The sequence below is a fragment of the Narcine bancroftii genome, chromosome 6, assembly GCF_036971445.1.
Source record: "Narcine bancroftii isolate sNarBan1 chromosome 6, sNarBan1.hap1, whole genome shotgun sequence".
Taxonomy (NCBI): domain Eukaryota; kingdom Metazoa; phylum Chordata; class Chondrichthyes; order Torpediniformes; family Narcinidae; genus Narcine; species Narcine bancroftii.
This window is the reverse complement of record NC_091474.1, coordinates 72,273,983-72,291,580: the sequence shown is the minus strand read 5'-3', so window position 1 is coordinate 72,291,580 and position 17,598 is coordinate 72,273,983. Positions and strand designations below refer to the sequence as shown.

General features: G+C 45.0%; 2 protein-coding genes across 2 annotated transcripts; one reads left to right on the top strand and one right to left on the bottom strand.

Annotated features, from left to right (window-relative positions):
• Window positions 1-24: 24 nt before the first annotated feature.
• sprn (shadow of prion protein) lies at window positions 25-3,784 on the bottom strand. The gene is made up of 2 exons (XM_069885312.1): window positions 3,688-3,784; window positions 25-2,263 (listed from the first exon to the last, which is right to left on the bottom strand). Exon 2 carries the CDS (start codon window positions 2,244-2,246, stop codon window positions 1,791-1,793), a length of 456 nt encoding a protein of 151 aa, XP_069741413.1. The 5' UTR covers window positions 2,247-2,263; window positions 3,688-3,784; the 3' UTR covers window positions 25-1,790.
• A 1,752-nt stretch (window positions 3,785-5,536) lies between these two features.
• echs1 (enoyl CoA hydratase, short chain, 1, mitochondrial) lies at window positions 5,537-15,449 on the top strand. Its single transcript, XM_069885308.1, has 8 exons — window positions 5,537-5,667; window positions 6,752-6,949; window positions 8,280-8,407; window positions 10,138-10,237; window positions 12,187-12,291; window positions 12,403-12,522; window positions 15,104-15,171; window positions 15,255-15,449. Exons 1-8 carry the CDS (start codon window positions 5,577-5,579, stop codon window positions 15,318-15,320), a joined length of 876 nt encoding a protein of 291 aa, XP_069741409.1. The 5' UTR covers window positions 5,537-5,576; the 3' UTR covers window positions 15,321-15,449.
• The last annotated feature ends 2,149 nt before the right edge of the window (window positions 15,450-17,598 follow it).

Sequence of the window (17,598 nt, the reverse complement as noted above, 5' to 3'; positions counted from 1 at the left end):
TAGATATTGACAATAAAATTGAGCATAAAGTGTTTTATTTCAGGTAGATATTTTTAAATACTGTACTGATGCATTCCAAAACATGAACCAGTAAACAAATCAAGCAACATATTGATAACGTGCAGCATGCAAGCTGTGTGTACAATTTTCCTAAAAGACCAATCCACATAACATCAAAAATGTTAAAATTTGTCATGTTCAATACAAATACAACAAGCACAAAACATCGTTTATCCAACGATTATTCAGAGTTCTTTTATTGTATATGAAATACTGTTACTTGGTGCTGCATATAAAATGGAAATAGTTTTCTTACCACATCACTTTATAAAAGTATTATTTTTACCACTATTAAAATACTTCAAACGTCACTTCCACATTTTAAATATGAAATTACAAAGAGATTGCATCAATAAGCTGATGTGCACGGTGAAATTTCCCCAATTTAACATCCAAACACTTTTTAAAAAATGACTTGGATCTTCTACTGAGTGAAGCAACATTTAAAGCAGAATTAGTTCTGACATATTTTTGCTTTTGACATTTTTCAAGAGTTTTCTGAGAACCTTTTGTGAGGCACGAGCATTGAGGTGTAAAGCGATTGAGCAGTACGTGGAGTTTCTCATTGAGTGTGATCCCTCTGCTCACTTAATGCCAGGAGATTTGAATACATAAAATTGATAACGTTGAGGTTTTCATTTTAAAGTTTCCTTTGTGAAAATTGATTGTTAGTAAAATCAACATTAAAATCTAATGATGTCAACAGTCTAATCGTGTGAAAAAATTCCAAAAGAGTAAGCCAATATTTGTAAATGAGATGAGGTTTTTCCAGAGGGTCCATTTTGATGATTTATTCCTGGACAGCATACAAATCAGGAGTGGGCCTCATGTCTGCTCCTCATTTCATCAAATCATGGCTGATCTGTCTAACCTTTGCTAAAGTTCAACATCCCAGGTTTGAGGGTGAAATTGTTTGCCACTTTTAATGGAACATTAATGTTTATAAAATGCCCATGTTGAGGAGATTAATGACTAGGCAGTTCAGATCCCAGGATTTCAACCAAAGTGTCAGAACTTCAAAGCTATGGACAGGGTGCACAGGTGATTTACTATCGTTGCCTAGATTTGGAAACAAGACTTATGAGGCAAGGTAGAAGAGCTGGGTCTTTTCTCTTTGGAGCAAAGATGGATGAGAGGAGACGTAATAGAGGCCTAGAGAGGGTGGACAGCCTGTTTCTCTGGGCCGGAATAGCAAACACCAGAGGATGCCTACCAAGTGAAGGGAGGGAAGTTAGGGGAGAAGGTACAGAGAGTTGTGGATGCCTGGAATTCATTGCCAGGGGTGGTGGAGGCTGAAACATTAGGGGCATATAAGAGATTCTTAGACAGGTAGATGGATGGAAGAAATAGAGTGTTACAAGCGGTGGGGGGGGAGGGGGGGGTTTAGTACTTTTTTAAGGAATAGATGGGTCAACACAACACCAAGGGCCAAAGGGCCTGTACTGTGCTGTATTGTTCCACGTATCATTTTAAAATTGGTGAAAACCACAAACCTACTATTGACAACTTTGCAAATATTAATCGACTTTAACATAGAAAATACCAAACTTTCAAATCACAGTTCTTGCTGTGAACACTGATTTTTCATGTTGTAGAAACTATTTTAGAAGGCTTAGACTCGAGCATTTTGTAAACATTGAGTACTATAACATTCAAGAGACTAATAAACGTTGTAAAGAAGATGGTTGCTGCAGCCGTGATCAACATTAGGATACGACTGGAAACCACATTTAAAGGTGGAAACCTATGAAGGTGAGCATGAAGCACAGGGGTGGCAGGTTGCTGGAAGGCCAGGAGAACATCGCTGAGGAGGGCCATGCCCTGTAGCCATAGACTCCCTCTTCAGATGTGCAGTTCTTGACCAGGGAGCAGTTCTTGTTCATGTCGCCTTGGATGCCTTCGCCCCAGCTCAGCCGGGACCTCTGCAGCCTCCCGGCCATGACTCCAGCTGCAATGCCAGCTGCAGCCCCAGCTGCAGCGCCGGCCGCGGCTACTCGCGCCCTGGAGCCGAACGACCGGTTTCTGTTGGAGTACCTGGGCCGCACTCGGGAAGCCCGGAAACGGCCATGGGCTGAACCCCGAGCGGAGCCTCGCGCTCCTCCTCTCCCTCCCTTGCAGACCACGCTGTCACAGAAGATGGCCACCAACAGTATCAGTGTCCAGCAAGTTGCTGTCGTTTTATTCATCGTGAAATGGTCGTGGCCTAGAAGGAGGAAAATGATCAGGTTGTATAAAAGTCCAATAAATGGTTCCAAATATCACCAAGGGTGACAACAGGCAAAGTTGAGGAACAACCTTTATCGGTGAAAGGTTATGTCTAACCGAACTTACTGAGGCTTTACACAGGTTCAGAACGAACAGTCAAACGTAAAGGTCTCATTTTAAATCCTCTGCAATAGTCAACAGTTGGCAACTGGCTTGTATTCAACATGACACATGTTCAATTTGTGGGCACAATGTTTAATGTGTATATGTGTTCAATGTGTGGGTTTGTGTTCAATGTGTGGGTTTGTGTTCAATGTGGGTTCATGTTCAATGTGTGGGTATGTGTTTCATGTAGGTTTGTGTTCAATATGTATACGTGTTCAATGCGTGGGTTCGTGTTCAGTGTAGGTTCGTGTTCAATGTGTGGGTACAAGTTCTGAATGTCAAGAAAAGCATGAAGTTGAACCTCTCTGATGTCTGAATGTCATCCAGCCCAGGAATTGCACAGGAAACTCCTTCCACCTGCGTGTGAGCTGAGGAGGTGAACACCACCAAGTTGCAGAAGAACAATTTACAAAATGCTTAAATATAAAGTTGAAGGGAAGTAACATTGAAAAAACATGTTTGTAATCTGCCCTTTCTGATGCATTACTGTGCATTTACACACTGGCCTGGAAGAAGTTCACAAGGGTGAGTAAAACCATTAGATTGTGGTCAGTGGCACCCATCGTCCTCAATGTTTCACCATCATATTCTATTCAAGATCCTTGGCTAGTGATGTCCAGCATGTCCAACCCTGGGCTGCTGCTCTTTCTGCTACCCTCTGATGTTGCTGCTTCAACCGAAGCAGGGAGACCTCATCTTAAAATGAAGAGGGAGAACTGAGTGGTAAAGAGCCCTGAAGGTCTCAGAGCCCGTCACGGATTTTACCAAGGCCTTTCGTGAGTGGTGCGCCATGAGCTGTCATGAGGACATGCCTGTCGTTGCCTGGATGAGCACAGAGCGGTTGCGATTGGTTCAGTCCAGCACTTGGTGAATGGATGGGTTGTCAGAGCAACCGTTTTGCTGCACCGCCTGATTTCTCCGATTAAAAAGCTTGGAGGATTACAAATTACAGCGTTTGCACGCCATTGCATCGACCCTCCTGACAGCAGTAAAAAAAACAACTCAGCCGGTTAAACAGTGTCCTTTATATTAGCAGAGATAAAGATACAGAACCAACGTTTCGGGCTGGATAAAGGACCTGCTGAGTTTCTCCAGCGTAGTGTGGTTTACTCCAACCACCGTGTCTACCACCCCCACTGACAGGGGGATGGGGGCTTCTGTCCCCGAGTCCCAGCTCCCGCCCGCAACGCTGCAGCCCGATGCAGAGCGCAACGAACCACCACCCGGACAGAAACGTGATCAGTGTGAGATACCTACGGTGCACTCAGTTCCAGAGCTCGACCGTTCCTCTGCCGCGCTCCCACTCGGTCTCCCCACGGCCCTTTCCGACCTCCTCTCCCGAACGGTTCTCGCCTTCCCTGCGCCTCTGAATCTGACAGCTCCACCAGCACGTGGTCCTCAGCCGGCGCCGAATCTCCGCCCACCTTCCTCCCTGCCCTCGCCTCCAGGGCTCTGTCTAACCTGCGGAATTCCACGAAACGTTCATTCTGCTCCTCCGCACTGACCCCAACCCCATTCAAATCTGGAAATGCACAATCTGCTATTGAACGCAGGACGGGAGCAGCAAACACCAGAAAAATAGAGGGTTACATCACAGAACAGGCTCCTTCGGCCCTTCTAGTCTGTGCCGAACCATTTATTTTGCCTAGTCCACTGACCTGCACCCAGTCGAAAGCCCTCCATACCCTTGCCACATTCCTCAAGTGATAAAATTGAGCCCACATTTTCCACCTCGGCTGGCAGCTCTTTCCACACTCCCACCACTCTGTACTCTCTCTATCTTATTAATATTTTTCCTGTAGTCAGGTGACCAAAACTGCACTCAATTCTAGAAATTTGGCCTCACCAATGTCTTATACAACTTTACCATAAAATCCTGACTCCTGTCCATAATATTTTGATTTATGAAGGCCATTGTACCAAAGGTTCCTTGACGAAGAGCTCAAGCCCGAAATGACAGTTATGTATATATTTGCTGTCTAAAGGACACTGTTTGACCTACTGAGTTTCTCCAGAATTTTTGTTTTTACTTCATTCTCAGCGTCTCCAAACTTTCTCCTTTCCTTCAGCTCTCCACCCCCTTCCCTCTCCATTCACAGAGCCATCCCCTTGCTGCTATGCCCACCCTCTCTATTACCTCCTGCCTGTGGGACTGTGCTCCTCCCCCTGACCCTCCCCACTTTGTTCGGGCGCCTGCCTATTATTTTGCCCACACCGTGATGAAGCCCACCCTCTCTCTCTATTACCTTCTGCCTGTGGGACTACTCCTCCCCCTGTCACTCCCCACTTTGTTCGGGCGCCTGCCTATTATTTTGCCCACACCGTGATGAAGCCCACCCTCTCTCTCTATTACCTTCTGCCTGTGGGACTACTCCTCCCCCTGTCACTCCCCACTTTGTTCGGGCGCCTGCCTATTATTTTGCCCACACCGTGATGAAGGGTTCAAGCCCGAAATGTTTGTTAGTATCTTTATCCTTGCCACACAAAGGACACTGAGCTTCTCCAGCATTGCCTTTTTACCAAGGTTATTTTATTATCATGTAAAATTTTGTGTAATATTATACGAAATTGCCTTCTGCCTGCCGTAGGGCAGACAGAGTCGGATGCATGGCATGGCATACTGTGGGCGATGGGAAATAATTGGGAAGGTATTGAGCTTTATCGGATGAGGTATGGTGTGTCAAAGTCACCAGCTTCTGATGCCACTTTGCAGGGTGTTGGTGACACTCACTCTACTGTGTACAGTAACATGCTGGATAAACTCAGCAGGTCACGCTGGAGGGTAACCGACATTTTGGGCATGGAGAAACGCAGCAAGACAAATTGTGTGCAGTTTGAGTCTGCGGGCTAAAAGCAAGCCGTGCAGAATGGTGACTGGGGCTGATACAGATTAGACCATGCAGGGGCTGAGGGAAGTGAGCTTGTGAAATATAACAACCTGAGAATGCGGTTGACGGGGTGGGCAGGGCAGAGTCGGTGCATGGGAAGCCCTGATTCCCCTGGACCTGCCAATCACCCGGGAAGGGCGGGGCGGTTGGATGATTGGCAGGGGCGGGTTCCCCTGCGCACGCTAATCACCGGGGACGCGGCTGCCCGCGGATCAGGTGATCGGCGGGCGCGGGAGCGCGCACTGCAGTCGGGCAGTCATGGCGTTGATGCGTGGGGTTGCGGTCGCGTGGCTGCTCGGCTCCCGAGGCCTCCCGTTCGCAGCGGCCACGGCCAGGGCGAGCACTGCAGGTAAACGCCCGGTCGCCCCGCGGGCTCCGCGCTGCCGGAGTCCGGGGTGGGGGGATCCGAGGCCGAGCATGACCTTGGCTACCCCCACCACGGTCGCGACCCGGCCGAGCCGACCTCCGGCCAGCCTCAGTGCCGGGTGCGGGGCGATGCGCCTCCCCCGACCCCAGCACGGAACAGTACTGGCTCTTCGGCCCTCCATGTTGTACTAACCCCTATATTCCTACCAAAATGTACTAACCTCTCCCTAACCCTTAACCCTCTACTTTTCCTTCCATCCATCTGCCTGTCTGAGAGTCTCTTAAATGTCCCCTCATGTTCCAGCCTCCACCACAACCCCTGGCAATGCATCCCAAGCCCCCATAACTCTCCATCTAAATAAACCTCACCCCCAGTGTCTCCTCCCCTTTCTGGTGTCTGCTATTCCTTCCCTGGGAAACAGGTGCTGTCTGTCCACCTTATCTATACTTCTCATAATCATGTCTCTCTTTGGCTTGGCTTTGCAGACGAAGATTTATGGATCTCTATTAATTCACCTCTCAACTTTTTTCACTCCAAATCGAAAAGCCCCAGCTCTGCCGACCTTGCCTCATACGATCCAGGCAACATCCTGGTAAATCTTTGCACCCTCTCCATAGCTTCCACATCCTGCAACGAGGTGACCAGAACTGAACACAATACTGCCTAAGTGTGGCCTCAGAGTTTTATTGACCTGCAACATCACCTCACGACTCGTGAACTCAATGCCTGACTAATGAACCCCAGCATGTCACAGGCCTTTTTAACTGTCCAAAAGACTGGTACATGGAAGGGAGAGGTGTGAAGGTCAGTGGACTGTGTGCTGGTCAGTGGGACTAGGCAAAAAAAAGTTTGGCACTGACTAGAAGGTCTGAAGGGGCCTGTTTCGGTGCAGTAATGTTCTATCAATCTGTGGTGCAATCTTGAGAGATCTATTTATTTGGACTCCAAGGTTCCTCTGTTCCTCCACACTGTTAACCATGTACTCTGTCTTCATCTTGTATCTGTACATCGTGCTTGTGTATCTAACAAAAAACTCATTCATCTCATTAATGTGCTCTCTGTCCAGGTGCACAGTACCAACACATACTGGTGGGGAAGAAGGGAGAGAAAGAGAATGTCGGCTTCATTCAGCTGAATCGGACGAAAGCTTTAAATGCGTTGTGTGATTCACTGATGAAGGAAGTTAGTCAGGCACTTGATGAGTTTGAAAATGACCCAGCAATTGGAGCCATTGTCATCACTGGAAGTGAAAAGGCTTTTGCAGGCAAGTGATAAAGTGTTTGTATTTTCAGTCATTGAGGGGTTTCATGCAAATACAGAGCTTCATGGGCAAGATAAATGCACTTGTGGGCAGCATTGACACAGGCTGGCAAAGTGTGCACTAGAGGGCATAGGTTTATGGTGAGGAGGGACCTGAGGGCATCTTCACACAAGGTGCTGGGTGTGTGGCATGAGTTGCTAGAGGAAGTGGTAAAACTGGGATAATTACTACCTTTAAAAAATTTTCATATGCATACGTGTATAGGAAAAGTTTAGAGGGATATAGGGCAAATGGAACTCACTTGGTCAGCATGGAGAGATGGGGTGAAGGGCCTGTTTCTGTGCTAGAGAACTCTGACTTTATCAGATGGTACAGAGCTCAAATATATCAAGATGGAGGACGCCCTATCTAATATCAATCTATGCAGTATCTGTCTGTAACCATCTTTCTTGCGATCTCTATAATCATCAAATGACACAACATCTCAGATGAGATTTTACGTTGTAAGTGTCCTTTTGGTTAATGATGCTCCCCTCCATGTCCATTGGCCAAAGGAATTTTGTCATTACTTTGGGATTGGGCACCACGAATCCCAGCATCTATTGCCCATTCCTATTTGCCCTTGAACTGTGGCTGGCTGACGCCATGTAGAGTCAACCACCAGGGTGGGCCAGGAGTCAGAACCAGGTCAGTGAACCAGATGGGTTTGTGCAACTGACTTGATTTTCGTGGTCAGTACTAAGCTTATCTAATGTTTCTTCCGATGTTCCAGATTATGAATTTAAATTCAACTACTGCCATGGAGGAATTGTCTCTGGGTTGTTTGTCCAAACTGCTAGATCACTAGTCGGGTAATTTAAACCTCCCCCACCCCCCCTTGACCACCATCATCCCACAACTCAGCACTCACTAGTCCATGTCACCACCCCATCCACAGCTCCAATCTGTCTACGGAATCAATACTCGTATTTCCATTGCCATAGGTGCTTGTGGTTAGTAAGGGATGACTTAAGGTGGAATGGAGTGGGGGGAAAAAGTTAAGAACCACTGTCCTTGACTCATGGAAGACAACCTTTCTACATCTACTCTGCCTATGTCTTAAAACATTTGAAATGATTTAATGAGATCCCCACACTCCCCCTCCTAAATTCCAACAAGTACAGGCCAAAGCCAACAAACGTTGGTCAAATAATAATCCTTTCATCCCCAGAATCATCCTTCTCAGAGAGAGAGAGAACCCAAAGGAATGTAGAAGCTGTGAATTGCAGAACTGTAGGGAACGCAAAGTAACTGGTAGTAACTTCGTTGGCATCTTGCTTTGATATCTTGTTAGCTGGCGCTGACATCAAGGAGATGGAGAACAAAACGTTCCAAGAGTGCTACGGTGGAAACTTCCTTTCCCAATGGAACCGTGTGGCCACAACCAAAAAGCCTGTGATTGCTGCTGTCAACGGCTATGCTGTAGGTAGTGTGCAGAATTCTCACATGAAATTCCTCTGCCCTTTCTCGTTATGTTTGGATTTGTAAAGACCCCAGTGTAACAGTAGAAAGAGGAACCAGATTTTCCACGAGAGCCTTGTGCGCAGGTAGCCTTTCAAGTTCTTGAACAGAGCTCTCTGGACATGGGTTCACACCGGAGCAGGAGTATAACAGTGACCTGAGGGGAACCTTCATCGAGTGAATCAGTGAGCTGCCAGCGAAGTAGTAGAGGTGGGGACAGCTGTTGTGTTCAGAAGACATTGAGATGGGTATACAGATGGAAAATGTTTATAGCAAGGGTGGGCATATAGAAAATACGAGGAGTCACAGACCAAACAATATTAATCCCAGCTGTTTTCAACCCATTACAACTGCAAGAAAAATGGTGTTTTTAGACCAGAGACCCCTGTGCCATTGAAAATTAATTTTAACCATATGACACTACTGAACAATTTAACTGTTGCCATTACATAGTTTATTGATGTGTTCACTTACTACAGTGGGTGTTTCTGTATTTGCTGATGTTAAATATAATTTAAATAAATACAATAAAACTCTTAACACTCTCATTCAAAGAGCAGTGCAAAATAAATATATGGGTTCAAAATAAGAACAGGAGAAAAGATGAAGGGACAAGGGAGTCTCCAACATTCCTCCACAACTCTCACTGAATGTACTTCATGGTCCAAGGGTCCTCCACCTTAATGATTATGACGCAATGTGTAAATCTGCAGATGAGCTGTTAAAGTTAACAGATTCCTTGCCAAATCACCAAACACCTTCCCCCTTGGCTTCTGTTAAAAAGTATTCATTTTCCCACAGTGTCTGAAATTTTTGGCCGTCCCATGCAATTTTCCATCTTTTCGGTTCCGCCGTGTTTAACTAACTGAGGTAAATGTTTTATTTTAACTGAGGTAAACATTTTCATCAATGTGTAACATTGCAACAGTCGGTCTAGTAGTTGTTCAAAATGGCAGCATCATCTCATGTTGAAACTAAGAAGTGAAATTTATATAGTGCAAAGTGTAATTTATTGTTAGAGACTCTGCTCTAATGGGCCATATTTCATTTTATTTTTAAAATTCGCCACTTGCCTCAGTCGGCCCAGAGACTGTAGTTTGGCCACCCCAGTTTAGAGGGATACGAGCTGAATACAGGCTAAGAGGACAAGCATGGACAAGTTGGGCTGAAGGGCCTGTTTCTGTGCTGTAGAGCTTCATGACAAGGCCACTCAGCTCCAGTTGACCCAGTTTTCTTCCACTTTCCAAAGATGTGTGAGTTGGTGGGTGAAGTGTTGACTGTAGGTTTACCCTCACGTGTAGGTGACTAATACAATCGGAGCAGTGCAGGTGATGGGAGGTGGGGAAAGGGAGTCATTTGGTTAATGCAGATGATGGGCAGAAGGGCCTCTTTGTGCAGTGAGAGTCTGTGCATTTCCCCATTACCCTCAATGTCCCCAAATCTTTCAAACATTTATCTGCCTGTGTTTTTAGGCAATTCCAGTGATACAGGCTCTATTGAAACATAGTAGTTCCAAACTTCCAACCTGACAACCCTGTAATGGGTGTGTAGAGGGCAAGTGCACTTCCTTGATACAAGGATGAAGAAATGATTTATCTTTCATTTATACCCTCTGATTGATTTCCAGTGGGGACTAAGTTGCTGAAATAGTTCCGTGAGGTCAGAGTCCAACTTTAACCTCTGTTCTGCAGCTCGGAGGAGGTTGTGAGTTGGCCATGATGTGTGACATCATCTACGCAGGCGACAAAGCACAGTTTGGACAACCAGAAATTCTGCTGGGAACGATTCCTGGTAAATATTCTGTCAGCGGTCACTAGTTGCCATGGATCCAGAATGGAGACTACTGGAGGTGGTTTGAATGTTTCCCTGTTAGGGGTGCGTTGGCAACGTGCACCAGTCTGCAAAAGCCAATTCCCTTCCGTTCAGAGCTCCAGTGTTACTTTAGGGCAAAGAGTTTACTTCAAAGTTATTAGTTTTAAAACATGGCTAAATTTGTGTTATGAAGTTTGTGGGGAATGTATTTTGATTACGTGTGTGCATGCGTGTGACAGTGTCCAGGAGTCTGCACATGTCCGGTTCTGCACGTGCGTGTACAAGTGGGTGTGGTGCACAAGTGCATGGATGTGTCGATGTGAATGCATGAGTGGGCTTATGTGTGCATGCTGGAATGAGTGTGTGCGTGGAATGCACGTGACTATTTCACAGTCACAGGCAGAATGCTGTAGAATATAAGTTGTGGAATGGTGGAGACTGGCACCTCCTGGTCATGGACCATCCACACACAGTGTCTGTGGACATCTGGGGGATCCAGTCTTGAGAGAGATTCAGTGCTTCCATTCAAAAATAAACAGGATTAAAACAAAAATAATTTGAACTGAAATAAAAAAAACCTGTTGCTGTAAGTTTGAAATATAAACCCAGCTTGCTGGAAATACTGTGGGTCAGGTAGCATTTAACTCAGTGAATGTTTCAGTGTCTGACCCGCTGAGTGTTTTGGCATTTACTCTCTCAAATCGGAATGTGGAACTGAAGGCAAAGATTTGTTCTTTGGGGAGGGAGGGGGAAAAAGCAGGATTGCTCAGAGCTAGCATGAATTCCACAGGTTGAATCATACAGCATGGGAACAGGTTGTTAGGCTCAGTTCTTCCACATGAAATACACTACTGGAGTAACTCAGTGGCTGGATCAGGATCAGTGGGAATGGTTGAGGTTTCAGGGACTTCATTGGACTTGAGCTGCAGGGAGAGGTTGAGCAGGCTGGGGCTTTATTCCTTGGGATGCAGGAGGATGGGGGTGATCATTTGGAAGACTGAACGTTGAAGAGGATAGGAAGATTTTAAGAGGACATTAAAAACTGCTGGTGGATGCCAGATTTGTAGCAGGTTATGAATGATCGTGTTAAAAGGTTTGTAGCTGGAGCTCGGGTTCCCAATGTTTTGGACTGGACTCTAGCTGCTGATACTTGGTGACTTTGGGGGGAATATTCTTGCTTCTCTTTCTCTGACTAAGAGACACTTCAGGCAATTTCTGCCGATGGCAAATCTGTCTGCAAAACCAATTTTGTGTAATATGACACTGCTTTATAATGTGATAATAAATTGAATCTTATAGAGATGGACGAAACCATGAGAGGAATAGATCAGGTCTTTCCCAGAGCAGGGGAATCGGTAACCAGAGGATATGCATTTAAGGTGAGGGGAGGAGTGATTTAATGGGAATTTGAGGGGTAACTGTTTGTACACAGAGGGTGGTGGGTGTATGGAACAGGCTGCTGGAGGAGGTGGTTGAGGCAGGTACTACTGCAATATTTAAGGAACATTTAGTTGGTTGTTGGGGTAGGATGGGGTTTGAGGGATATGGCCAAACACAGGCAGGCGGTTGGGTGGGGCATTTGGCTAGGCTGGGCCGTTGGCCCAAAGGGCCTGTTTCCATGCTGTATGCCTATGGTTCTGAGCAGTCTTGTCCACACCAAGTTGGTTTAAACAGAGCCTGGCCAATATGTTAGATTTAAAGGGATATCTAAAGAGAGGGGAGGGGCAAATAAGAAAGAGATTTGCCAGGGTTAGGGGCTTGGCAGTGAGAAACGGACACTCTTGTTCTAGAAACAGCTGTGGAAAGCAATCTTTCAATCACAGATTCAGAATAGGTTGCTGGTTTGAGTCGGAGAGCAGCTGTGTAATGTCATGCCTGTCAGAAATTTTGTTCAATTTCACTGTAAGACAATTAAAACACTGATCTAGGTGCTGGAGGAACACAGCGATTGACCAAAGCAGTGGGGAAGTCGCTGGCGATGGAGATGGTCCTGACGGGAGACCGCATTTCTGCTCAGGAGGCCAAAGCAAGCGGTACGTCATCGTGGTCCTGGTTTGTACTGGCTCACACCTCTGGGATAGCCTGAGAAACAGTGCTACAATACAGTTCAGTGGACAATAACGAGGGCACTTTTGTTTCCAAAGGGCTTGTGAGCAAAATATATCCAGCAGCTCAAGTGGTGGATGAAGCCATCAGATGTGGAGAGAAGATAGCTTTCAACTCCAAACTTATCACAGCAATGGCAAAGGAAGCAATTAATGGTGGTAAGCAGATTAAACTTCAACCCTGTGGAATATTATAAATCAAATGACGATGAGGCCTGAGATAGATTCAGATCTATTGTCAGATACATACGTGACATCATACAACCTTGAGATTCTTTTTCCTGTGGGAGAGGCAGAATTACCACTTATTGGTAATGAAAAAAAATTGTACTCAACGTCCACATGTAAACAAATAAATAAATGTAAACAAACTGGGCAATACAAAGAGAAACAAAATCAATAATGTGTACAAGTAGGAGTCCTTCAACGACTCCCTGCTTGAGTGTGTTGTTGAGGAATCTGATGGTGAAGGGGAGCAGCTGTTCCTGAACCTGGTGGTGTGAGTCTTGTAGCCCCTAGACCTCACGTATATAGTATAGGTCTAATCAGATGGTGGTTCTTCATACAATGGCACGGTTCGTGTAGCGGGTAGAGCAGCGCTGTTACAGCACCAGTGATTGGAACCAAGGTTTGAATCCTGTGCTGTATGGAAGGAGCTTGTACGTTCTCCCCATGCCTCTGGGTGCTCCAGTTTCCTCCCACCCTTCAAAGCGTATAGGGGTTGTAGTTCAATTGAGTCTAATTGGAGGACAATGGGCTCTTGAGCAAAAGGGGCCTGTTACCATGCTGCATGTCTAAATGTAAAAGAATAAACATGAATGGCTATAGATATACTAAGAGCAAAATGATAGAAAGGGATAAATTTAGTTCACTTGAAGACCAGAAGGGTCGCCTATGCATGAAGGCAAGAGAGATGGAGGAGATCTTAAATGGATTTATTTCATATGAGGTAGACACAGAGTCTATAGAAGTGAGACAAAAAAGCAGTGAGGTCATGGACCCTAAATAAATTTCTTGCTGTCTTGAGGAAAATAAGGGTGGTTACATCTGCAGGGCCTTTCAGGATATTCCCGTTGAACTTGAGGGAGGTGAGTGCAGACATTGCAGGGCCTCAGCAGAGGTATTTAAAACATCCTTAGACTTGGGTGAGATGCCAGAGGATTGCTGATAATAATTGTAGACCAGTGAGCCTGATGTTAATAGTGGGTAAGTTGTTGAAGCCTCTTAAGAAATCAGATACATAAATATTTGGATAGACCATGACTAATGTGTAACCAATCTTGTGGAGTTTTTCAAGGAGGTTACCAGCAAAGATGAAGGAAAGATTGTGCGTGGGCTGTAAGGCCTTTGACCAGATCCCGCATGGGAGATTGGTTAAGAAGGTTCAGTTCATGGTGAGGATTGGATTAGATGCACTTTGGGAGGATAAACCAGGCTAGGACTTGCACAGTAAATTGTAGGGCACCACTGAGTGCAGGGAGTGGAGGGATCTGGTGTCACAGGTAAATGGGGTCATAAAGAGGGCTTTTGGCACATTGGCCGTTGTAAATCAAAGTCTTAACTACAGGAACTGGGATGTTATGGTGAAGTTCTATAAGACATTGGTGAGGCCAAATTTGGAGTATTTGGTCGTCCACCTACAAGTCAAAAATATCAATAAGATTGAAAGAATGCAGAGCAGATTTACGAGGATGTTGCTGGGACTTGAGGAACTAAGTTAAGGTGAAAAGATGAATAGATTAGGACTTTATTCCCTGGAGCGATAAGAGAATGAAGAGAGATTTGATAGAGTGTATAGATCAGATAAATGCAAGCAGGCTTTTTCCACTGAGGTTGGGTAAGACAAGAACTAGAGGACATGGGTTAAGGGTGAAAGGTAAATATTTTAAGGGGAACACAAGGAGGAACTTCTTTACTCAGAGGTGGAGGTGGTGAGAAGATGGAAGGAGCTGCCAGCAGAAGTGGTGAATGAAAGTTCGATTTCAACCTTTAAGAGAAATATGGACGTGGATGGGAGGACTATGGTCTGGGTGCAGCTCTATGTGACTAGACAGTTTGATGGTTTGGCATGGACTTGATGGGCCTTGTTTTATGCTTCTAAATCCATGTGATAATCCTAGAATGTATTCACTGATCTGATTCCAGAGTTGGTAGGAACTGGGAAAGATAAGATGGGTTGAATGGTCACCCCTTGTACTGTGGTTCTAGTTTTGTGGAGGGGTGGGGGGGTTTACTATTTAAATAATCCCTGTGATTTCCTTTCAGATGATCTCAAAATAATAATTTTTCAACTAGGGTTCTACAGTAACACCACCCTCCTTACGTGGCACTCTCACCTGCATTTCACAGCTCTGTGGTGGTGTAAATCATACGCTCAGTGATCACATTTGGACTGCCCTGTCAGTCATGATTTCATCAGTAAATTCTTGTCATCACCCTCCCTTGCTTTTAATCTGAGGCAGGGAGGTTCGAACTTGCTGCCCCTGTAGATTCAGTGGGGATGCCGAGATTCACCCTTGAGAGTTGCTTCATGAAAGTCTATTCCTGCAGTCCATAAATCTTGGATTGGAGGTTGTTAAAGATAAATTAGACTTGGTGATTAATTAAAGCCCTTCAACAGAGGGAGAAGCCAACTATTTTACTATAAAGGTCAATTTGTGATCATCATTTTCTCTCTTTGTCACTGGAAGTGCCTTCTGCAAGGACTTGTTGGCTTTAACAGTTCTGTACTTTATTACAGCTTTCGAATTAACGTTGGCGGAAGGAAACAGACTCGAGAAACATTTGTTTCATTCAACCTTCTCCACTGTAAGTAACATGGCATGCAATTAAAATGGAATTTTGCTCATCTACAAAAATGTTCCAATTGCGCTGTGCAAACTTCATTTCAGAGTGACCGGAAGGAAGGAATGAGTGCATTTGTTGAAAAGCGAAAAGCCAATTTCACCGACCAATGAACAAATTAGTGAGTCCTGAATTATTGTGGGAAAACGCTGGAAATTGAACAGATTAAAGATGAAGTGAAGGAAATGTGGAATTATGTATAATGACATGCTCCCTCATTTCAAATAAATGTATTTCTAATATTTCGATTTTGTGTTTCTTTATCACAAGATCTAGGAGCAGAAATAGGCCCATCAAGTCGGCTCTGCCAATCTAATCATGAACTGAATCATACTCACAGTGTCTCCTTAAGTAATATTGTGATCACTGCCTCCTAAGGGTTCCTTTTACCTTAAGCTCTCTAATCACCTCTGGTTCATTACCCAGCCACTAACTCAGTACAGCTGATCCCCTGGTGGGCTCCGAAGCTGCTCCAGAAACCCTCCTGGGATCCCTACTGACCTGACTTTCCCAATCTACTTTCATGTTAAAATCCCCCATGATTATTGTAACCCTGACCTAACTAGTTTTCCAACACCGCCCTCCTTACGTGGCACTCTCACCTGCATTTCACAGCTCTGCGGTGGTGTAAATCATATGCTCAGTGATCACATTTGGACTGCCCTGTCAGTCATGATTTCAGCAGTAAATTCTTGTCATCACCCTCCCTTGCTTTTAATCTGAGGCAGGGAGGTTCGAACTTGCTGCCCCTGTAGATTCAGTGGGGATGCCGAGATTCACCCTTGAGAGTTGCTTCATGAAAGTCTATTCCTGCAGTCCATAAATCTTGGATTGGAGGTTGTTAGATAAATTAGACTTGGTGATTAATTAAAGCCCTGTTTCAAGTTGTATTTTGCAATCCACATCCTGGTTGCTGTTTGGGAACCTGTATATAATGACCATTCCTTAACTCTACCCTTAAGGATTCTACTTCTTCTGAACCCATGTCCTTTCTGATGATTTCATATTGTTACTTATGGCAGTGAAGTTAGGAATGTGAGCACAGTTCCACTGCTTGCATTCTTCAGACACATCCACTGCTATCACTGAATCACTTCAGATGATTCTCTGCAGTTGCATGGTTACCCTGTTAAATATCTTGTCAGACAGGAAGCTGATGGTGCCACATCTGTTTTATATGTGGCCAGATAATGACTTGGTCCTTGGCAAGAGAGAGGAACTCTGAAACTAATGCCCAACTCAGCTTCTCTGACTATCTATTGAGGCTCCTCTCAATTCTATGAACCTCTATAAGGTCACTCCTCATCTTCTGACTTCCAATGAGAACCACCCCAGCTGATCCATTCTCCTGAAAACTGTCCCCCTGTTCCACGTAACACCCCAGTGAAGTAAAACACAAAAGTTTGCAGACAGTGTGGTTGAAGTAAAGCACGATACTGGAGAAACTCAGCAGGTCAAACAGCGTCTTTTATCTCACAAAGGTTAAAATACATCACCAATGTTATCTTTGCAAGATAAAGGACACTGACCTGCTGAGTTTCTCCAGCATCGTTTTTTACAACACCCCAGTTGATCTTTTCTGCCCTCTCCTCGCTGCTGCTGCAGGGTAGTGACCAGATGGGTACACATTCCTCTCAGGACAGTGCTGGGAGGTTCCCCATTGTACCCAAACCCTAAACTGCTTCAGGACCACCGAAAAGATCTGTCTGTACTATTGAACTGCACTATTTTTTTGCCTTTTATATTTATTAACTTTTTCTGTCACTTGACACACTCTGGTAATTCACTGTCTACTTTTTATTTATTCAGGTTTATTGTCAGAGTACATACATGACATCACATATAACCCTGAAATTCTTCTTCCTGTGGGCGAGAACACAGCATGAACATGTAAACAAGTAAAGAAATGTAAACTGACTATGCAATTGAGAGAAAAAATATCAAAGTGTAAAAGTAAGAGACCTAAAATGGGTCCCTGATTGAGTTTATTGTTGAGGGGTCTGATGGTGGAGGGGAGCAGCTGTCCCTGAACCTGGTGGGACTAGTCTTGTGGCATCTGGACCTCTTTCCTGATGGCAACAGCTCAATGGTGTGGATCCTTGATGATTGCTGCTGCTCTCTGTAGATCACTGGTTCCCAACCTTCCACCACAGTACCACTTCAAGCAATCTTATCAATCTTACATTCCTTATGACATAGGGAATTCTTAAAGTGGTATGTGAGTGGAAAGAAAAAGGTTGAGAACCACTATTGTATTTGTTCTCAATAGTGGGGAGGGTTTTGCCTGTGATATTCTGGGCTGTGTCCAGTACCTTTACACTCAGGGATATTGGTGTCCCCACACCAGACGTGATGCAGCCGGTTTTAGTTAGTCTATGTTAGGTAGCTGCA